The 24,336-nt window shown below is 41.7% G+C and overlaps 1 protein-coding gene across 4 annotated transcripts in view; it reads left to right on the forward strand.

Annotated features, from left to right (window-relative positions):
* Window positions 1-24,336, forward strand: part of LOC148036870 (uncharacterized) — an 86,479-nt gene that overhangs the window by 45,609 nt on the left and 16,534 nt on the right. For all 4 annotated transcript variants that reach the window (XM_087675793.1, XM_087675792.1, XM_087675794.1 and 1 more), the window contains exon 6: window positions 22,996-23,078. In XM_087675793.1, coding sequence (XP_087531919.1) covers window positions 22,996-23,078 — 83 coding nt within the window. The remainder of the gene's footprint in view (window positions 1-22,995; window positions 23,079-24,336) is intronic.

Below are 24,336 nucleotides of genomic sequence, written 5' to 3' on the forward strand. Positions count from 1 at the left end.
ATGGCATTCCTCTCCCCTATGTCAAGGAGCTTATCAATTTGTGTCTTGCAAGGCTATCATAAAGTCCCATTGATTTGATGGAGTTTCCTTGTATCCATTTCATGCGGCAGAAAGGAAGGCACCTATCTCAAAGCTTGTGCCAAATAGATCACTTGTAGAGCGCAAGTTGCAGGAAATCATGGTTGAGCACAAGGTTAGGTTGCGCAAGCTTTGGTCAACCAAAAAGCATGGTCCTTCCAAGGTGATTGGGGAGTTTGCATGCCATTGTGGTGATAGTGCCACTCGCAAGGGCTCCCAAGTTCGTAGGTAGAGAATATCGAAGAAGTGTGGTTGCCCATTCAAGGTGCAAGTGGAGTATAAAGATGGTGCCCAAGAAGTCACTATAAGGGTTCATGCCTTGCACGAGGGGCATCTTCTTGGTTCTTGTGTAGATTTGTATGACTTACCAATGCATCCTTGCGTCATCGATTGCTGCAAGGAGGACTTGTTTGATGTTGGGATGTGCCGCCATATTGCCAAGATGAGTCTTTCAAAGAAACAATTTCACTTGCAAAACGCCTCTCCACAGGATCGGGCCACCCTTAGGCTCTTCATGATCCCAAAAGAAGTGCGAACTTTGTCATACCAATTGCGCCTTGAAGGTATGTTGCGTTTATTGAAACTTTGGTTCTATGCCAATCAATTACTGTCAGTAGCAATTGGATATGGGGTATTGTAGGCAAACTTTCTAAGGATGATTGGACGGCCATGTACATGGAAGTGGTTCGTCTCTGAGACTTGAAAAAGGTATTGCATGTATCTCTTTTCATGTTCATATATTACAACAATCATTGTGCGTGTGCGACGAAGAAACTCTGGATCGTGTACGTGTTGTATTGTCAGTTTTACAATCCCCATGCGAAAGAGGACAAGGATAAACCATTCATACTAGTTACCTAAGATGAATTGATGCTGGATTGAGCAAGAGGTTCTCAAGGAACAATGCATGGGTGATTGGGGAAGCGCCTTGCCGTTACCCACGGAGGACTGACATGAAGGATCCTAGTTGACCTAACAATCACCTATCAACAGTTCTGCACAAGCGACAACAGTTCCAACTAGGAGATCGTGGCATTGCAAATTACCATGCAGGTAGTTCTCTCCAAGATGGGTGATATTTGCCCAGCTACTCTTGTCATTGACAAGTCCCAACAAGAGCTAGAGGCCCTCTCTAGCATTGTTTCGGATGATCCTTTCTGTTGGCATACGAGCAGCCTTGATGGTGATAGATGTTAGGTTGTGTGCCACATAATACTTTGTTGGTTTCACACAAAGAACGCATAGATTGAGAATCTCCACCCCCAGGTATGCATTAGCTTTGTTTGATGCAGGTTGATTAGCTTGGGGTTTATATTTAAGAGACTATACTTTGAGGTTCGCACTTATGTGGCCATGAATGAAGGTTCCTACGGATAAGCGTGACCATATTTACACATCCCTATGCAATCTAATGAGCTGCCCAATGGAGCTATGATTTGATGAACTGTTTGAGCAGTTGGTGCGGTGTTATTCATCTCTCCCAAACATGGTGCGATATGTGACCAACGGATGGTGTGGACATGCTTGCATTTGGCGAAGAAGATGGTCCAAGTTTGATCGGATGTTTCCCCATGGCAATATAGACACCACTAATCTCATTGAGAGGTTTTGGCAATTCATAAAGTACATGCTTCTTGATGCGCAGATCAATAGGGTTAACTTGGATCTACTACACGCCCTTGCAGGCAGCTCAACTTTGGGTTCTAGGATGGGTGGAACCACGATTGAGCTATTCAGACAAAAGCGGGAGATAGGTAGCGTATTCAACCTATAATAGATTTTGTTTTATGACTATGTGTAATTGAGTGCCCTACATGATTACTTGTGACAACTAACTCCGAGCGCTTCGCCATCTATGGATCGAGCAAGAGTCACACTACTAGGCTGGTTGCAGGGGAGAGAATATTTAAGCAGTATGAGAGGGATCAGTCCTCTCTTCAAGTCATGAACGAGGGAATGATGCTCTTCAAGATGGCCAATACAAACACAACAAGAGAAATGGTACCATGTGAGTATGCAGTCAAATTACTGTGATTGTGTTGATTGGGTCACTGACTGCAAACACTTATACGGCTTGAGACTGATCTTGGAGAGGCACTTTTCACACCTTCACCAAGTTTTGCCCATCATCTATAACTTGTGGGCAATTGGTGACACACAAGTTGGCATACCCACATCGGAAGGCCCTGATTTAGAGGAGCTTTCTTCACAGGAGGGGGTGGATGATGAGGATCTCGTGTCCTCTATAGAGGACCTGAGGAGGCTTCTCAAGAGGATTGAGGATGAGGTTCCTTCATACAGCTCATCACAGAAAGAGGCTTGTTTGTGGCAACTATAGAGTGTGAAGAGCTCTCTTGATCACATGTTTACCCCTACGAAGATTGATATGACGACAAAGAGTGGGGTCCATTAAATCCAAGTGAATGTGACACAGGCACACCTAGGCCATGGTAGGATATCTCACCCTCGCCCGAATGAGGAGTTGGGTTCTTTCATGCAACCCATGCATCCTTTTGTTGCAGGTGTGCTAAAACACAAGCATCAAAGAGCAAGGGGCCGAGTAAGGTTGAGTACCAAACCTCGCATATATTGCACTCACTGCTGCACGAAAACATCCTTAGTCGGTCCTATGGTCATTCTTTCATGCCATACGTGTCATGATTTGCTCCCTCTCACCTTACGGCATGCTCCACGTGATGCGGCATCGATCTTGGTAGTTAGATTGGTGCGAGTCTATGATGAGGTGTATAGTGGCACTCTTACTATTTCAGATTGTATCTACGCGGACCCTTATGAGGAGCGACATTTCTTCCTCATGTCTCACGATGGGCAGGTGATGATCCATGTGCTCGTATCTAGATGCACCATGTTGCTATTGTATATTGAGCATTGCTTGTTTGGGGTTTAGGGTGAATTCATGACTCTTGATCGCATGGGTTGCTTTGTTTGTTGCCAAGATCTATCATTCATTGATTGGTGGCAAGAATTCATGGCACCAGATCCATGAGTTACATGATATACAAGTTAAATGAGTACACATGGTTGCTAGTAATCCTATTTATCATGCAAGATCGAAGCACGTGTAAGTGCATTACCATTTTATTAAGGGAATGGTACTTGGAGGTAAGATAGATTTTATTCATGTATCTTCCAAGTCTATACCTATGTATTTTGAGGCTTCTCGTTGTTTTAGTCATAGTGTTCTTGTAAGCTTGTTATCATGTCTCTTTTGATGACAAGCATAGCCCCATAGGCTCTTTCATATAAGTAGATACATAATCTTCACATAAAATCAGAATCCTCTAAAACTCTCAATTACATGTGCACTTGCAGTCATGTTTAATCAAGAGGTCGACTTGTATAAGCATCCACAGCGTATATCTCCTTAGAATGAGTTAATCGATGACTTTGACTGATCAAGTCATTATTTGTTTGCAAACGACGACTTAGTAACGATATCGATAAATCACTTAATTAGATGGATGTATGCACTAAGCACAAGCTAAGTTATGAACAAGAAGAAACTTCACACAATAGAGCTCAAAGCTAAGGTTTAGCTTTCTTGATGATTATAAATCTTCGTGATATGGATCATTAGGTTTTACTAATAAGAGATTAAGACTAAACAAGCACTTGAAAAGTCAAATACATGAAACTTTTTTGAGCTTTAATGATGAAGCCACTATGCTTGTTATTGGAGCACTAATGTAAACTTCACACAAAAGAGCTCAAAGCTAAGGTTCAGCTTTCTTGATGATTATAACTCTTCGTGATATGAATCATTAGGTTTTACTAATAAGAGATTAAGACTAAATAAGCACTTGAAAAGTCAAATACATGAAACTTTTTTGAGCTTTAATGATGAAGCCACTATGCCTGCTATTGGAGCACTAATGTTAAAGACTAGAGGGAATCTCATGCTATGACCTTTTTAGAAAAACTGTGAGAAAAGTTCAAACGGCAGCTCTTTCTAATAACGATATCGGTAAATCACTTAATTAGATGTATGTATGCACTAAGCACAAGCTAAGTTATGAACCATTGAATGTGGCCACTCTAGTGCCGACACATTCACTAGTATTCTATTGTCATCCTTCCACTCTCTTAGGCTTAGTTCATATACTCAAGCCTCAAAAACACTAGAATCTTAATACCTAAAGCCATTCTCTAATATGTTTATCTTTCAGTTTGCTTTCCAAAATCCTGAATGTGCCCTTAACTCCATCCAACTAGTTTAGAATCCAATCATTGGTGACCACAATCAATAAATCATGGTGACCACAATCAATCAACCAAGTATCCTTCAAACAAGACACTAACAAAAGTCCAATTATCATGATTTTTACCCATCAAGACACTACTTTAAAGTTCAATCAGCCATGTTTTTATCAAACAAGACACTAGTAAAAGTCCAATTATCATGGCTTTACCCATCAACACACTAGATCAAATCCAACCAATCGTGTGTCACGAGGACGTGAAAATTTGATGCTTTGCTTATGTTTAATTGACATTTGATTAAAGGATTAGTCAAATGTGCAATTAAAAGATGCACATGTGAGGTACAAGCTACTTTTTCACTGTTGAAGGCCGAAGGACCTTGTGAAAAAGATGGATGTCAAAGGCAAAAGTTGTAACAAGTTATACTTGTTAGATTCTAGGTGAATTTTGGTGTCAGTTTGCCCCTAGGACCATTAATTGGCCATTTAGTGTCAACGGTGACACTAGGAACTAGGCATTAATTAATGGATTAATGCTTGTCCAAGGGTCAATTAATACATGGGACCACTTTGGGTTGCAAATGGCCTAGCCAATTAATTTTTGGATGGGTGAGGTCAATTTTCTGGGCATGGATTAAGGGCTGAATTAATTAAATGGCTGAAAATCGCTGAAAATGGATTAAGAAAGCTGCCACTTGGCTAAACTTTCCCATGCAAGTGGGGGAAATGCTAAATAGGGCTGAAGGGAGAGGGAAATCTCGTTTTTTCATTTTGGAGCTGTTGGAAAGAGGTGTTGGACTGTTGCTACCAGCTTTTTGGGGCCATTTCCCAGCCATTGGAGACCATTTTGGTGATGGAGATTGCATATTCTTGACCTTGGGAAGCTGGCAATTGCTGCTGATGCACTTTCTCTTGAAGATCATAGTCTCTGATGCTCCTATTGTTGTTGGTGCATCCGTTTGGGGCTGGTACAGCAGGGCAGCAGCTGATTTTGATCAGTCCTTCGCGACAAATCTTAGAATTCTCTCTCTCTACAGCATTCTCTCATCTCCTTCAGCCTATGCTCAGCCATTCTAAGCAATTCTTAGCCATTCGGAGGAGATCTCAGCCATTTTTGGTGGGCTGATCTGTAATTTCTGTAGTAAACCCTAATTTACAGCAGAAATTAGGGTTTAGCAGCCACCTTGGAATCCGTGCCAGAGATTGAAGGCTCAAGGGACTGAAGTCAGCAGCTGATAATTGAAGATTATCAAGGGATTTCAGGAGCCAGCCCATCCCAAATTGATTTGGGGCAGCATTTGGCCAGCCAAGGGTCAAATTGGAGAAGAAGTCCTGGGTGAATCAAGGGGCAAATCACCCAAAAGGCTTGCTGGTCATTTATGACAGCAAGAGCAATTGGTTAGCAGGAGAAGATTAAAGAATCTCAAGTTGTACTCCTTCCAATTGAATGAAAGCTAAAGAAATACCGCTAGGGGTGCCAATTTTGGGGCCAACAGGGTGTCTACTGTCCAAGAATGTTATGGTAAAGTGTGTATTTCATTTTATGTGCGTTTATTTATTGCTGTAATTAACTCTTAAATCAAGTTATCACCACCCATTCCAAGAAGGAAGGCTGGTTTCATCGTGTCTTTATGGATCAATTGTTAAGAGAACTAGACAATTTGATACCTTTCATTTTATACTACAATTTGATACTCATAACTCATAAAAAGCCTTCACATTAATTTAAAGTTTTCATTACTTTAGATTTTCTAAACTAATGTTCTATCACTTCAAGGCACATACCCAAGCAAGCTTGCATAAATAGAATGTGATCACTGAGTTCGTAAAATATGACTACAATTAAAGACTATCTTTTAAACAAAAAATGGACATAAACCAAAGTTACATGTGTCCTCAATGCACATAAAACCAAAGTCCACATTGTGCATAAAATCAAAGCCCTCCATACGCATTGTGGCTAACTACCAAGAGCTTCTACTCAACTACTGGGTACTATGCATATCCTGATGAACCAAGATAATATCCATAGAGAATCTATTACCCACAATGTGTACTATTACTCAAAACACTCCAACATAGTAAGAGCCCACTTGCGAAGGTCTTACTTGGTCGATTGCATGTACTCGGCTTCAAACCATCTTCTCCTCAACTGCAAGAGGCAATCCACAATCCTTAGAAATGCCTAAAAAACCAAAACCCATTTTTACTTAACTTGAAAATTTATTACCCCAGTACTTCGGTGGCTTTCCAATCACCGCACCCTCGATGAGGCTTCTCATATAAGCCATCACATAAAACTCAGTCCATTGCATTTGTTTGTTGAGGATCCTAGTTATAGCAAAACACAACAAGAAGGTTAGATGGGCCTTTAATTCTAATCCCTCAACCATGAGTGACTTTTATGTGACGTTCATAAAGTACAACCTTTATGTGCACAAGCTTCATTTGATCCACTTTTGACAACATGTTGGCACATTCCACATCTATGCAACCCCTAGACAATGCATACACAGCCCTGGAACACATACACACGAGCGATAAAAAAACAATACGTGGAATAACATCACAATCCACACATGCATATGGGGTTGGGCAAGTTCAGTATACCTGTATACGAAGGGCAAGCATTTCATGGGATCAGTGCACTCCAATGAATCAAGATATAAGATGGCGCCTCGATCATCATGCAATTTCTCGACCCTTTTGAGTCTAAGGTTGTAGACAATGAACAGGCTCCAATGTGACCTACAACAAAGCAAGAATGCATGTCACGCCATCAATATCAAGTGGAAGTTCCTTGCAAATAACAATTTGGTCGCATGCCATACAAACCTCAAAACCACTGGGAAGAAAATAAAAGTGGCTCTCATGGGATTGGTGCCGTCAAAGTAATTCTTTAATGCCACGGTGTCATGTTCCTCGATCATGGACAACTACTAATACCACAAACTATCGACAAAGCATACGTCATGTGTGTGCTGTCTCTGAAGCACATGCTCCATCTATCTAGAACCAAAACTATCATTAGTAATGTGGACTATGATATTACTCTAAATCCTCAACACCATATATTGCACAATGTACTACTCATATGGCAAATAGATTCATGGTTCGTGTTGATGCCTCTTGCGGGCTAAACAAGGTATCAATCAAGGCCTTGTCGACATCAGTGTGCAGTCTTACAAGAGCGCTATGACTAAAACAATGAGAAGCCTCAAAATACATAGGTACATGAATAAGATCTATCTTACCTCCAAGTACCATTTCCTTGATGAAACGGTAATGCACTTATACTGCTTCGATCTTGCATGATAAATAGGATTACTAGCAACCATGTGTACTCATTTAACTTGTATATCATGTAACTCATGGATCTGGTGCCATGAATTCTTGCCACCAATCAATGAATGATAGATCTTGGCAACAAACAAAGCAACCCATGCGATCAAGAGTCATGAATTCACCCTAAACCCCAAACAAGCAATGCTCAATATACAATAGCAACATGGTGCATCTAGATACGAGCACATGGATCATCACTTGCCCATCGTGAGACGTGAGGAAGAAATGTCGCTCCTCATAAGGGTTTGCGTAGATACAATCTGAAATAGTAAGAGTGCCAGTATACACCTCATCATAGACTCGCACCAATCTATCTACCAAGATCGATGCCGCATCACGTGGAGCGTGCCGTAAGGTGAGAGGGAGCAAACCATGACACGTATGGCATGAAAGAATGACCATAGGGCCGACTAAGAATGTTTTCGTGCAGCAGTGAGTGTAATATATGCGAGGTTTGGTACTCAACCTCACTCGGCCCCTTGCTCTTGCTTGCGTTTTAGCACACCTGCGACAAAAGGATGTATGGAAGAACCCAACTCCTCATTTGGGCGAGGGTGAGATTTCCTGCCATGGCTTAGGCGTGTCTGTGTCACATTCGCTTGGATTTGATGGACCCCACCCTTTGTCGGCATATCAATCTCCGTAGGGGTAAACATGTGATCAAGAGAGCTCTTCACACTCTGTAGTTGCCGCAAGCAAGCCTCTCTTTGTGATGAGCTGTATGAAGGAACCTCGTCCTCAATCCTCTTGAGAAGCCTCCTCAAGTCCTCTATAGAGGACACTAGACCCTCCTCATCTTGCCCCTCCTATGAAGAAAGCTCCTCTAAATTAGGGCCTTCCGATGTGGATACGTCAGCTGGTGTGTCACCAATTGCCTGCAAGTTATCAATGATGGGCAAAACTTGGTGAAGGTGTGAAAAGTTCCTCTCCAAGATCAGTCTCAAGCCGTATAAGTGTTTGCAGTCAGTGACCCAATGAGCACAATCACAGTAATTTGACTGCATACTCACATGGTACCATTTCTCTTGCTGTGTTGTATTGGCCATCTTGAAGAGCATCGTTACCTTGTTCATGACTTGAAGACAGGGCTGATCCCTCTCATACCGCTGGAGTATTCTCTCCCCTGCAATCAGCCTAGTAGTGTGACTCTTACTCGATCCATAGATGGCGAAGCGCTTGGAGTCAGCTGTCACAAGTAATCATGTAAGGCACTCAATCAGACATAGTCATAAAACAAGCTCTGTTATAGGTTGAATACGCTACCTATCTCCTGCTTTTATTTGAAAAACTTGATCGCGGTTCCACCATCTTAGAATCCAAAGTTGAGCTGCCTGCAAGGGCGTGTAGTAGATCCAAGGCAGACCAATTGATCTACGCATAAAGGAGCATGTACTTTATGAATTGCCATAACCTCTCAATGAGATAAGTGGTGTCTACGTTGCCATGGGGAAACATCCGATCAAACTTGGGCCATCTTCTTCGCCAAATGCAAGCATGCCCACACCATCCGTTGGTCACTTATCGCACCACGTTTGGGAGAGAGGAATAACAACGCACCAATTGCTCAAACAGTTCGTCAAATCGTAGCTCCATTGGGCAGCTCATTAGATTGCATAGGGATGCGTAAACATGGTCACACTTATCTGTAGGAACCTTTATTCATGGCCACATAAGTATCAACCTCGTAGTATAGTCTCTTAAATATAAACCCCAAGCTAATCAACTTGCACCAAACAAAGCTAATGCATACTTGGGGGAGGAGATTCTCAATCCATGCGTTCTTTGTGTGAAACCAACAAAGTATTATGTGGCACACAACCTGACATCTATCACCATCAAGACTGCTCGTACGCCAATAGAAAGTATCATCCGAAACAATGCTAGAGAGGGCCTCTAGCTCTTGTTGGGACTTGTCAATGACAAGAGTAGCTGGGCAAATATCACCCATCTTGGAGAGAACTACATGCATTGTAATTTGCAATGCCACGATCTCTTGGTTGGAACCGTTGTCGCTTGTGCAGAACATGAACCAAATGGGAACACCCATTCCATGTTGGTTCGGTAGAACGGCAGCATAAAGCGGTAGACCAAATACATTGGTCTTAAAGATATTGTCAATCGCCCATGCATTGTTCCTTGAGAACCTCTTGCTCAATCCAACATCCATTCGTCTTGGATAACCAGTATGAATGGTTTATCCTTGTCCTCTTTCGCATGGGGATTGTAAAATTGAGAGTACAACACCTACACGATCCAAAATTGCTTCATCACATAGGCACAATTATTGTTGTAATATATGAACATGAAAAGGGATATGTGCAATACCTTTTTCAAGTCTCGGAGACGAACCGCTTCCATGTACATGCATTGTTCCTTGAGAACCTCTTGCTCAATCCAACATCCATTCATCTTGGATAACTAGTATGAATGATTTATCCTTGTCCTCTTTCGCATGGGGATTGTAAAACTGACAATACAACACCTACACGATCCAAAGTTGCTTCGTCACATAGGCACAATGATTGTTGTAATATATGAACATGAAAAGGGATATATGCAATACCTTTTTCAAGTCTCGGAGACGAACCACTTCCATGTACATGGCCATCCAATCGTCCTTAGAAAGTTTGCCTACAATACTCCATATCCAATTGCTACCGATAGTAATTGATTGGCATAGAACCAAAGTTTCAATAAACACAACATACCTTCGAGGCGCAGTTGGTATGACAAAGTTCGCATTTCTTTTGGGATCATGAAGAACTTGAAGGTGGCCCGATCCTGTGAAGAGGCATTTTGCAAATGAAATTGTTCCTTTGAAAGACTCATCTTGGCAATATGGTGGCACGTCCCAACGTCAAACAAGTCCTTCTTGCAACAATCAATGATGGGAGGATGCACTGGTAAGTGATAAAAATCTACACGAGGACCAGGAAGATGCTCCTCGTGCAAGGCATGAACCCTTATAGTGACTTCTTGGGCACCATCTTTATACTCCACTTGCACCTTGAACAGACAACCACACTTCTTCGATGTTCTCAGCCTACGAACTTGGGAGCCCTTGCGAGTGGCACTATCACCATGATGGCATGTAAACTTCCCAATCACCTTGGATGGACCGTGCTTCTTGGTCGACCAAAGTTTGCGCAACCTAACCTTGTGCTCAGCCATGATTTCTTGCAACTTGCGCTCCACAAGCAATCTATCTGACACAAGCTTTGTGATAGGCACTTTCCTTTCTGCTGCATGAAATGGATACAAGGAAACTCCATCAAATTGATGGGACTTTGTAATAGCCTTGCAAGCACACAAATTGATAAGCTCCTTGACATAGGGGAGAGGAATGCTATGGCTCTGCACGTCAGTGCACCACCTTGAATTGATAGACTCGATTGTCGCACTGACACCTTCATGAGCATTTGTAACCCTGTTTATATGATTTGCAATGGATATGCTCTCCCAATTCTCCAAGCATGCAATGTGGTGTGAGGGCTTCAATCTCAAGGCGAGCACAACCTGACCCGTATCATTTGTGATAGTGCAAAGAGTTTCTTTGATCCTTTTCCATCTCTTCAAGTCTAGCAACTCCCTCCTGTTGAGTTGCTGTAGCACATCCAATGTGATAGCTCTCTCCCCGTTCAAGTCACTCACCATCAACATGTAGCTCTTTCGGTCGAACGAGATGTACTTTGGTGAGGTAAAATTCAATGGATTCGGCTCAAAGCTACCACTATCTTGGTGTTGTATCATTCTCTTCAACATAAGTATCATGCATCTTATCCTCCTCGCTCGATGTTTCATCCGATGTTTCCTCATCGGTATCATCGTCACCAATCTCAACATTGCCCTCTAGAATCCATTTCCATTGACTAAACAAGCACACATCACCAATTTGTTATCACAATATCACAATACATATATTATGAGCATGAGCGGAAGAGGTACAGTGAAATGCACCTTGATGCGGAGGCCATTGTTGGAGAAATGCAGAGATTTCCACTTCTTGGGCAAATATGTTGTTGCAATACGAGTCTTGTATCTTAACATGAGTCGTTCCCTTAGCACGCCTTGCTCGCAGGGTATTTTTACTGGTTATATCGAGAGCAAAAAGAACACCCATAGTCCTCGATCGAATTTGCAATCTTCGCAAGCAAGGTTTTTTTTTTTTTTTGGTTTACTACAAAAGGTGGTTTTACTTTTGGTCAGGGTCAGAATCCACGATTTTGAGAGGGATACCCTAGCTACCAACATCATTCAATGGCAATGTGGCTCCATGAAATTTTAGATATGGCCTGACAGGGTTCGGTGGATTCCATGCAGTTATTTTACGTGGAATAATGGTTGTTCCACAAAGCTCGAGGTCATCGGCTAGTCGGGTTTACTAGCTTGACTGGGTTTACTATCCCCGAAATCACGACGTAACTCGGAAATCCGCTCTTTTTCAATGTGCTGGGTTTATTATTGGGTTGGGATTACTATACTTTATGGGTTTATTTGCTGAAAAAGGAGCGCCCAAGATTCCGTCCTTTTTTCGGGTGCATTGTCTATCGTTGATCCCATCTCTCGGGGGTCATAAAGACCCTGTGGGAGATAGTCCTGAGGGTGGCACTTTGTGATGTGGTAGCGGGCTGACATGTTGAAGTGAAAGGTGTGTGGCTTTGTGACGTGACGGCTAGGGTGACAACTAGGGGACGAATCACGATGCGACGGTTGGCAGGCGACGATGAGGCAATGGGATGTAGATAGTAGGTCGATGTGGTGATGGGCAATAGGAAGCGTTGATAAGTCGTGGCAATGGTCCGCAGGCTTGTGAAGGTCAACGGCTCTGTGGCGGCTTGTCAAATGGTAAACAAATTGGTGGCGTGGCAACAAGGGTGGCGAATAGATCAACGAGAGTGGTGAGATAGTGACACAAAGGTAGTGCACCAAGTGTGAACAAGCAACACTCTAGTAGTTGGCGCTTGTCAAGTAGGACTAAAGATTGCATGGGTGTGACACGGCAAACTTCAGGGCACGAACAGGGGTTGTTGATAATGCTAGAGGTCAGCTTTGGTGTAATGTTTGCATAGGAGATGCACGGCAGAGCCTCGAGCAATGATTGGTGGAGAACACATGAAGATGGAAACATGGAGTGCAGTCGCCAATGAGAGAATTAGAGCTGGTGCAAGGGCGATGGCTCAAGGTGTAGTTGGTCAAGCAAGAGGAGTTCAATGGTGATGGCTAGTGGTGAATGATCGTGAGCAATGGCGAGGGCGATGTAGATAAGTGGCTTTAATACCATTGTTGGCCTAGGTGTGGGGCAATTGTGCGATTAATTTAATGGAAAATGAATGAGAATGAAAGAATTAATTGATGCACAATGATACTCGATCATGAATGAGTAGCAGTGTATTAATGAGTAAGAGAGAGTAGAATGCTCAAGGCGATCACACTGAATAATGCCACGCTTATGTGCTAATGAGGCACTAAGTGTCTATTTATAATAAAAATAAAACCCTAATGGCTTAACCATCATAGGAAACCTTGAAATAAACCCTAACCCTAGTGTCATTTGGTGCCTACAACACTAGGAGCAACAATTGCATTTAATGAAGTTTAATTGCCTAGGGAGTGTGGATCATGGATCAAAGGGCATAAACAAGTAGCACACAAGATGGCCTACAAAGACATAGCATTGGCATTGGAATGTGTTTCGTGTTTAGGATCAATTGTAAAGGGTGGAATTGGGTCTAGGTGTGTAGGTGACTCCTTTTCACTCCTTGTTTCCTTCAAGGAAGGAGGTGACTCATTAGCACAAGAGAAGGGTCTATCCTTTTGAGCAACTGGGGAGGGTGGTATAGTGTGCCAAAGGGGGATTCCCTTGTAGGATTAGAGGACAATGGGAGTCACTTGCGGAGTTTGTGGGATGTGCATATAGTGGGCAAGTGGCATTCTTGGCAACAAAGCAACATGGTACAAAGTGGTAAGTCTTTGAGTGTCTAATGATGTTATGAAGCCTAAATGTGGATCAAAGATAAAATGTGGTAAAACTAGATAACCCATGTTGGGTCTAAAGTAGATCCCTAAAGTCAAGGTAGACAAAGTTAAATGTGTATTCAAAGTAAGGGCGAGAATCGTGAATGTGAAGTACCAAACTCATTCAATGAAACATAAAATAAAGGAGTACCTTTTGGAGCAACTCTAATGATAGAATATTCTTCAAATCCATACTGGTACCGATTGTAAAGAAATGCTCGACTACAGAATATTGATCATAGGAAGCAATGGGTAGTAGCTCGGATTGAGATATTCTCCATGAATGGGGTGTGGACAGCAGAGAGAAGGCACTTGCAAGCTGCAAAAATGAGATTGAGGCTGAGTAGTGGGCAGTCTGTCTATTTATAGATGGTCGGGTTTTCCCAAATTAGAGTTTCACTTATGGGACACATACACTTTCTAGGATCACATTTTTAAAAAGGAAAGTTTTGGTAATTTGATTGATTAAGCTTATTTTGGGGCTTTTTTAAGTGGCTAATTAGCATATAATGCATTTTTAGGTTGAGACCCCCTTTCAGGCCCAAAATTGGGACCAAAAAGGGATTTCACTAGCACAAGTCTATTTTTTTCATTTTCCCCAAGGCATCTTGTTCCAAAACAAGTAAGGCATTGGACAAAGGGTACATGTCAGCTGCCCAGTGGTCCACCAAGACTACAGAGGCAATGATTATCTTACCAAGGGAGCTCGAGTGATCATCCTAGAGAGGCCAAGGTATGTATGGACAAATTGCTCTACATCATGTCTCAAAGTTGGTCAATAGAAGTGCTCTATTGCGTTTACTATAGCATCAATATCTCTATGCCTTGTATAAGGAGGGCATAGACCTTATCATAACACTCATGCTCCTCCTTATATAGAGAGTCATGCTCCAAGTGATAAGTGTTTCCATGTCAAAAGTGCATGAATTATAGCTAGTAGTTTTCTCTCATAGACTTGTAAATTCTTCTATGCAGCATAGAGAATACGGCTCTCATGGGCTACTACATGGCCATTGTGCATCAAAATAGCCCTATGTTGTTTCCATAAGCATGACACTATACTAGGAATGACTTCTTGAGATTTGGCAACACAAGCACTGAATCTAAAGTCATATTTTTCTTTAACTTTTCAAAGACTAGAATTTCCACTATTGCCGATTTACATAAGCCCAAAAAGCTACGAATCTCATATACATTCAACAAGTCATTAGGGGAAATATGGACTCAAAAAGGGCCCTTTAGCTTAGGAGTTAATCGCTTTCTTAAACTAGTGGATTATGACACAGACCAACGTCTTCTAAGTTGTGTGAGGGAACATGGGACAACCGTTGCAAGGAGAATCCTATGGTTAGATTAGATATTGGAGATTCATATGTTGGAATCCTCAATGTCTATGAACCCATGGAGGTTTGGATATGTAGGGGCTTTTGGCTGGAGATTGTGGTTGGATTGCCAAAGAATGACTCAAGAATTTGGTGACTTCAAGAATTTGGACATCAAGGAGGACCAGTAGGGTTACAGATGAGGAGCATGAGATGTAGAAGGCTTTTATCTTTGCAGTTAGAGCATGTGATGCATGGAGGGGCCATACTTTCTATAGGCATAATGACTCTCGAGACTTCTCATGGGGATACTGGTGGTTGGGGCATTCTTCTTGAGTAGATAGATGGACATTCTATGTAGGGCAGTGGAGCAGTACACATTGCAGCTTGTGGGGGCAGGGTAGGTGGGGCAGTTGGTAGGGATCACCCTATCAAATCATGCCTTGGTTCTCCTCACACTAGATGCACTTGCTTCAACCCTTGATCCTCAATCTTGTTGTATCTTGGACTGGACCTACGGGTGTGACTTCAGCATCCATTATTTGCTTCAAATCCTCACATGATAATGTTAGCTCCCCATATTTACACTAAGGATACCCAACTTTTAGATCTTTCTTGGACCACATGTCTACAAGGAGTGTGGCAAATCCATCTGTGGAAGTGGTGTGTTCATGATATGCAATGCAAATTGTGAATGCAAATAGGGCTGCAAGGCTAGAAAATACACAGCAAAGCACTCAAGTTTTTATTGTCATGATTTTTCACAAGGAAGCAAGGAAAATATAGGGAGTTGTGTGGATGCATGTGTAACGCTTCATTTAACCCCATCTATCTTAAACCCTTGTAAGACATCCCTGCAATACTCAAAGTTATGAAATAGTACAAGCTTATGATCCAACCAAAATAATATTTGGTAGTAGCTACCTCTAGAGCACAAAAGGATACGAGGAGACAAATTGTACAACTTTGGAGTAGGGAGTGGACATAGGATGGAGGGATTGGAGAGGAGGTAGTAGCGGCCTTGAGAGAGTTGATCGGGATTTGCTAGGAGGCAACCTCCCAGGCTCAGCAGCAATGTTGAGAGGAGGAGAGGGCCCTTCAGCGGGACATAGCAACCATACAAAAGTTACTACAAGAGTCTCTTGGCGATCTTATCCTCCACACCCAGGACCTGTGGATGTGAACAGCTCTTGCGAGCCTAGAGGACACGAGGACTGAGTTCTCTTTCTCTACCTCGGTTTCTAGGCACAAAAGGGGATATTATATGTAGAGAGTTCTTCTGATTGCACTGGCCCCACACCTTGGGGCATGAGATCCGCAGCCTTTGTGACCAGTATGGGAGGGTTTGATCATGTCTTGACGAGGTGAAGGGACCAACCAACCATCAATTTCTAAAAATAGTTTTTCCAACGAGAGCCAGTTTTAGCTTAGGTTTGATGCAAGCAATATGTGTGGGATTGCATCTAAATCCCTCGTGATTGCCAAGATGGGATGATCCCTCCTTTCCCCATTCACTAAGGAGGAGTTTGTCCAAGTTTTTGAGGCCCCTTTTGTGAGCTTTTCAAGAGAACTTTAGTTCTGGATGGATGTTGGACAGCATGTCAACAAGCCTAGTTAGTCTCCTCCTCCAAGTGGAAACCGCCTGGAACTATCCCAGCTGTAGCTGTGACTGGCCAAAGACCAAGCCACTTTTAACCAGGTCGGCAAGCCAACTCCTAAGAGTTGTTGCACTAAACAGGTGATTGTTACTGCTAACTATACTAACTATACTAATTTGGTTTAGCTTTCCATTATTTTTACGACGTTTGTTTGTAGTAGTCTAACTATAGATATCTAAACTCCAGTAAACATACTTAATCTCACACTTCGTTTCTTTTAAACTTTTACAGCTAGGTCTTTATATTGGGCTCTAAAACACTAAACCTAGGATAACTACAGTTTCCCTCCATCTTTTAGGAGCGGCTCCTCATAAATTTCTCCTGCCATGCTAGTGGCGGTTTTTCCAGGAAGTTTTGATGTTTGACTTTAAGAAATTTGTTTCAAGGTATAGATCCCTTGGATCTATTTGAATATCCCCATTTAAATTCCTTTTTATATTTCTCTTCTCCAACTGATTAAAATTAATTTGTTTTATTTATTTGATTAACAACAAACATTCAAATCAAAACATCTAACGTTCTAAAAACCCATAATTTTAATTTCTTGTAACGTTTCTCCACTCCGTACTGCAATTTCGTCGTTGCTTTTTAGTGTTTAAGTACTTAATTCGTTTTGCGAGTATAACGTCATTTCTTTTTTCTTCTTTACTAAATACAAATCAGGATAAAAACAGGTACTCTCTGCACTCTAACGTAAACACATACATAGTTCATTTTAAATTTCCATATTTCCCTTTAATTTATCAGTTAGTCCTAGTGGGCCTCCACTCTTCCTTGCAATCTTCAGATAATCATTTTTTAATTCGAACAAAATATAGATCCTAAATATGGATGTTGAGGCTTTCCCTCATGCCATCAAAATGATTATCTTATTAAGTTTCTTGATATTTGTAATTTAATTTAAGGTTATAATTTTCTTATCATCAGTAAACATCATAAAATACTATTGTATCTCTCATGTTTTTTTTGCCCATCCCTATGTTATTGAATAGTACATCATGTATCGTTTTATTTCCTCAAAATAAAAACACCATGTTTATATGTAAATGTTTCTTTCAGTAGAATATAATTACACTGTTGTTTCTTTTCGTTTTAAAGCTTACAAAACTTCATTAGCAAAATCAAGAATTATCTTTTCAGCTTTTCATGTGAAAATCCATATTTTTATTGATAAATAACATATTTTACTCAAATGAAAACTATGTTTTTTTCTTTAAAAATAACACTTTTTGAATTTTTAAATATATCAAATAGTCTTTAAATATTATGAGAAAATTTCAGTAAATTCTTAAAGACATAGTCTTTATCAGAAAAATAGCATAAGTCATATTGGATTAACCAGAAATTTTATAAAAATTCTTATGTGTCAATTTTGAACCATTTTAGAGCATTTTTTACTATTTTTGATTTTTAGAAAATAATTTCAGGTGCACATAAATGCAGACAATCATTCAGCTCCGAAAAACAGGTTTCAAGGCATTTTCTAAAAATATTAAACTGAACATTTACTCATGCTATATCATTTATTTTAGATAAACGGTTTAGGCACGTACTTGTAAATCCCGCAGGTCGTTGTCGCGTCTTTGGAGTCCGTGTCCTCCTGCAGTCCAGCCAAGGCAAGTCTGTCATCCGGCCAGTTGTTTTGATTATGAGCTCATCAATTTTTTACTCTCTCACCGACCCTCGCGCGACTATTGCCATATGGCAATAGGAATGACCTTTTTCTCTTAAGTTAAAGATTAAACTCTTAATCAAGAGTTAATTTTAGCTATGGCTTTTCTATTCTTCCATGTCGATGACCTTAGAAGGGGGTGTCTAATTGTATATCTTTGCCATCTGTTCACGGATTCTTGCGCGAGGCCAGGTGATGGAATGAGGAGAAATTCTGCATCACACCCATGACCTCAGATCATATCAGTACGTTGAGGCTCCAGATTGGCTCTTAAGGAGAATACATGGCGATGAAGAAGAAGAAGAGACATTGGCTTGAATTCTTCTCTTTTGCTCTTCTTGGTTGCAATTAAGATCTCCCCCTCTATTATCTGAACGATCTTGGTGCCTCCTATCTTTATCTCTGATCAAATTGATGGCTTCAAAAGAAGGCGCCCCCTTTCATGCCTCTTTTTTCAAATAGGAGCAGGCGCAGAAGAAAGAAGATGATATTTTAGTGATAATTATAATCTTTCTCTAATGCATTCAATGCAATGATCTTCTCCTCTCTCCTTCTCGGCAGATCGTGGCAGTAAGCGGATTGTGTGTGGAGGTCCAATTTTTCCCATAGATCCTGAAAAGCTCGGATGCGGCTAGAATTAGCAGCCTAAAACTTGGTATTTTTGTAATGTCTTATCTTTTGAGCCTGTCGGCCATGGTTTTTCTTTATCTTTTTAAGTTGAGAGAGAGAACAATTTGAGCTCGTCCTTGCCAGAACAGCGCTGAGTCCCTTGATGCTTTTATTCTTCAATATCGAATATGTATGGGGAGGAGGCTATGATGGTATAGCCGACAAGCTTCGATAGCAGGAGGAGCAAGAAATTTGACGGTGGGAATTGGTAATGTCACAGGGAGACATGCATGAGAAATCCATGCTTGCGATAAATCGCAATATGCTCTCTCTCTCTCTCTCTCTCTCTCTCTCTGTTGTGTTTTCGGGGTCTCTCTCTCTCCTTCTGATCACACAGATCAAGAACGGCGTCCTCTCTTGCTTCACGACCCCCCTTTTCCCCCGCATAACTACCACCACAACCCTTTCTTTCTAAACCCCTATGGGTATTTTTAGTTAATAACTTGATCTCAGACCTCCACGGTAGCCTCAAGAAATAACTATCCCTTCAGAAATTTGCATCACCCAATAGCTATGGTAACAACTGATTGTTGAAATGATGCATTTTTCTAAATAATAAGGACTTTGATAGTAGCTAGAGATTGTTGTGACATTGATTTCTTTGGAATCAATACTCATGATTGGAGTACTTGCTTTTGTTAAGAAGTCCAAGTAGCAGGGGATTGCATCAAGGCCTTTGTTGTTGATACTATAGGTCCCTCGAATCATAGGTTTAGTAGGTCCCCTTTGTTATTTTTTAAAAAAGGGTTCTCACCTAAGATTGTGTGGTCTCTTAGGGTGGTTATTGACGCGGTTATTGATGGCATGCAAATGTTTGAGCTGTTGACAAGAATGTCTTGGTAGCTCGAGAAGGAGTAGATAGTCATTGAAGCTTGGGTAGCAAAACCCATCTATTATTGATATAATAACCTTAGGCACACAATAGGGTCTTGAGGAACTATCACAACTTGGTGTTGATTCTCCTCTGGTATCCACACACATTGGTCTCAAATTGTAGGAAATAGATCCAAGTGACTGTTTTGCAAGAGGTGTAGCACCATTGCTATTGTATTTTGCCTTAAGGATCCATTTCTTTTGGTTGTCTCTAGGCTTAGATGGCCAAGTTTGCTCATAGGCACCACATCCTCCAAATTTCTTATGTCTTAAGCTAATCCTGACCCCCTAATGAAAATTATATCTAGCAAATTATATCTAGCTTTGGTTGCGTGTAATCTTGGGGTTTGCACACATGCAAATCAATTACAACACTAACATGGGACCTCTCATATAAGAACTCCTTTGGACCGACATTTCCTGGCCAAACTGCAAGGACACGGCCTCCAAAAACAGCAACAACGAGCACCGCATCTGCATTAAATTAATGTAAAAGGTTGGTAATAAGATGTCACTTGTGTACAATTTTGCCAAAAATGTGTACAAAGTACGGCAAGTTTCTAGGTGTTGTCAAGCTGATCGCCCTTTTTGTCAGTTGCCTATAAGGCGCTAGTGAAGTTGATTGGCAGTTGCCTTCACCTCATTCTCTTAGACCTCAATCATGAATACATAGACATACTTTCTCTAGGATAGGAGCATCCTGAACAATGTATTTACCTTCTTTGAGGCCATAGAGTGGGCTTAACATAGCGGCCAGTGGGTAGCAATGCTCCTTCTGGACTTCAAGAAGGTCTATGACGGGGTTGATTGGGACTTTGTGGAGGGCACTAAGGTAGGGGTAGGCTTCCCTTAGCAATGGATTAGTGGGGTGTCTGCACTATATAGTTCAGCCACCAATAGGGTGATCATTGGGGGGTAAAGAGGGGCAGAGTTTTCATTGGAGTGGTCTATTCGGTAGGGCTGCCTGCTAGCTCCCTACCTCTTCTCACTCTTTGCAGAGGCAATGTCCTACTTACTATGCTTGAGGACGAGTAGTTTGCAAGGCCTCACGTTACCAGCAAGGGTTGAGATGAGCCATTAGACTTGGAGTACGTAGATGACACAGCCCTCTATGTGGAGGATGATGAGGTGATGTTGGAGAGAGTGAGACTAGCACTCAGGTGTTTTGCATGGCAGCAGGTGCAAAAATCAGCTGGCGGAAGTCAGCCAGTTTTCTTATAGACCCGGATTCTAGAACCAAGTGGGGCATCAAAACACAATGATCTCTGATCTTGAAGATCAGTCGACCACCAAATGCAGCAGGAGGAGGGCTGCAAACTGTCAAGCATGCAAAGGATGATGATGCTAGCTGTCACGGGAGTCCATAGGCTACAAATGCATGTGTAGTTATGGTGTAGAAGATCTTGGTCAACTGGAGAGTAGGGGATGATGTTGCCATTGCTGTATGCCCTTGTAGTCAGCAAAATATAAGTGTAACCCAGCTGACACTGGTCAAAATCTGCCTGATGGAGTCACCTGTCCAACAAATGTAAAGTTGTTGTCGTGAGGATATTTTGGACAACAGGAGGGTGGCAAGGGTGTGAATTTTTCAGGAAGGCCTGGAAAACATGCTTTTCTGCAGAAACGCAGCTGTCAACATACACTATGCTGATGTCAGCACAGCAGAGATGCCATCCAGCAGTAAAATGATTTCACTTGGCTGCTACAGCAGACACTCTATTGAAAATACAGCAAACAAAAGGGTGTCTTCCTAAAAACGCATGCTGGTAGAGGAAAAAAGAGACGACTAAAAAAAGCAGAGAGAAAAAGAAGACTGAAAGGAGTATCTGCCACTCGTTGGAGAATTGGGTATAATGATTGGAGCATTCAGTCAACTAGATTGCTTTACGGAACACCTGAATGCTCAGTCTTGAGATGAATTGCTACACAACTGCTATCTACAGATGAGATTGTGCGCATGAATAGGGCAGAACTATCAAGATCTATCAGGTGATGCAAGGATGAGTCAAAACGTTGCAGTTTATGACATAGATCATGTGGTACGCACAAAAGTAGAACAACATGTAGGAGGTTGGGCACACACCTAGGGACTTATGCACACTTTTGGGATTAAGTAATGCAAATGCAATTACATACCAAGTAAATGGCATTTAAGAATTGCTGGTTTCAGACATCCACTCTAATTAGAGTATAATAAGAAAGCTGCAAAACTCCATGTGGGTAACAAGGGATTGATTAACTGCATGGTGGCTCAAGGTGAGCCTTGGGTCACCACAACGAAGTTGTGGTCATCTGCTAAATACTGATTTGAAATGACTCACGCATGCAATTATTAGTGAATGCCTGCAATTGAGGAGGGACAAAAACTATGTATTTTTGGGTGGCTATGTGCTTAGCTCAGTTTTTGAATGACTGACACCAAAAAAATATTTATTTGCTGTAATAAATGCTGAAAAGATCCTTAAATATACAAGTAAGGTTGAAAGGTATTGCATTTAAAACTATGTATTTTTGGGTGGCTCTGTGCTTAGCTCCAGTCTTTGAATGACTGACACCAATAAAATATTTATTTGCTGTATAAAATGCTGAAAAGGTCCTTGAATATACAAGTAAGGTTGAAAGGCATTGCATTTAAAATAAGCTTCTTGACATGTAGCTGTGGTGATTTCTGAACCCAATCATGCTATGTATTATTGGAAGAACTTGTGAAGAGTAAGGTCTAAGTATGTGGGCTCAAACAAAGTTGGACTTTATTTGAAACAGTTTGTCACACCCACAGGCCACAATTTTGAAGACAGCCAAATCCTTAGACACCCTGTACATGAGCTTGATGTTCTCTAGTAGCTTGCATAATTTACACCACATTGCATGCTACATGCAGTATTTGTTTCATGAGTGTACTTAACAAGACAGTGTAGCCTGATCAGGTTGGTGGCAGCCAGGGAAAGCTTCTGAAGTTTGATTGTTAAAGTATCTGGATGCTTTAAGAAGATCTTGAAGTCACATCCTCCATATAGTGTGCTAGAAATTCTTATGGCTCATGCATGCATTGGATGTGTGCTAGATTTTTTGATGCATTTGTATGGGGTACTCTTTGTTAATGCTTAAATTTTCCTCTCTGTTTTTTTTTTGAGAACTTCCAGCTGCATCAGTAATGAAGAAAATTGAAACTGTTGTGGACAGCTTTGAGGATACAACAATGAAAGGGAATGATTGTCAAGCTGAGGTACATCAATGTAGAATTCTCAATGCTATAGACAGATAGTTTTGTTGAATTTGAATTCTTTATTGCTAGTGAAATTTCAATACTTCCTCTTGATAGGTGCCCTATTTTGAGATCAGGCATGATTCTGTATGAATATTGTAGCTTTGTGTACTACATTTTTATGTACGCACATGCATCCACTCACGCGCGCGCGCACACACACACACACACACACACACTCTCTCTCTCTCTCTCTCTCTCTCTCTCTCTCACACACACACACACATACTACGAAATCTGGGGACGCTTCCACTGCCTATTCAGCGAAGGATTCGGACAACTCTCCAAGGTGATGGAATTCAAAGACCAGAGATGCCTGGGGCTCTTTCTACTGGAAATACGACGCCACAAAGACCACCTCCTACGAACCACGGAGCGAAGACAAGGAGCCACCAACCAACGCACACTCAACGACTTCTAGCAAATACCAGCTACCCTCCCCACCACCGAGCCCCCACCAGCCCAACCGGCCTCCCGGCCCCAGGGGACCACCTTAGAAATAGCCACAGCGAGAGGTAAAGCCTGGCGGCGCCCACGCCCCGCCGGCCCTCGTCCCCGCAGAAGACATTGGTCGAAGATACAAGGGATACTACGCCGCCATCGGAGGGCCCTGCCCCGCCGCTTTAGCCTCTCCATGCTAGACCAACCCATGCGGGACATCTTAGGATGAACACCCCAGGAGCAGTTCCACACCGCACTGGGAGTACCTCTAGATTGTATCTAGTCCAGATATCATTTTGTACCTACTCAATTTAGTTCAACATAGCATAAATGTTAGCTTCACTGGGACTTTTGAAATCTCCCAGACATTTGTATGCAACATTTTGGCATAGACCAACTTGGCCTGTTGTAGACGTTAATATAACTTTCTTTCTTTCTTTCTTTCTTTCATGTAATCAAGCAGCTATCCCAGTGGTAAGTGTTGGGTTCAACAGCATGAGAGAGAGAAAGAAGTTGATGGCCTAGAGCCACTCCGAACTTTGTAATCCTGTGATCTTGTACTTTTTTCGTAATTAATATAAACAACCCATTACCAAAAAAATAAAAAAAGAGAGAAGTTGATGGTGACCCCGTTCATGAGCTAGGGTTTCTGTGCCTGCATCCTGTCCTGTTTGTCAGACTGCAACCTGTCTTGTTCGTCTGCTGCATCTTGCCTGTTTGTCTGTGACTTCAGCTGCGTGTTCGTCAGCCTGCCTGACGCTCTGCATCCTGCAGCATG

Source organism: Lygodium microphyllum, chromosome 4 (assembly GCF_053477565.2).
Source record: "Lygodium microphyllum isolate KBCC chromosome 4, Lygodium_microphyllum_v1.1.10, whole genome shotgun sequence".
Classification (NCBI taxonomy): Eukaryota; Viridiplantae; Streptophyta; class Polypodiopsida; order Schizaeales; family Lygodiaceae; genus Lygodium; species Lygodium microphyllum.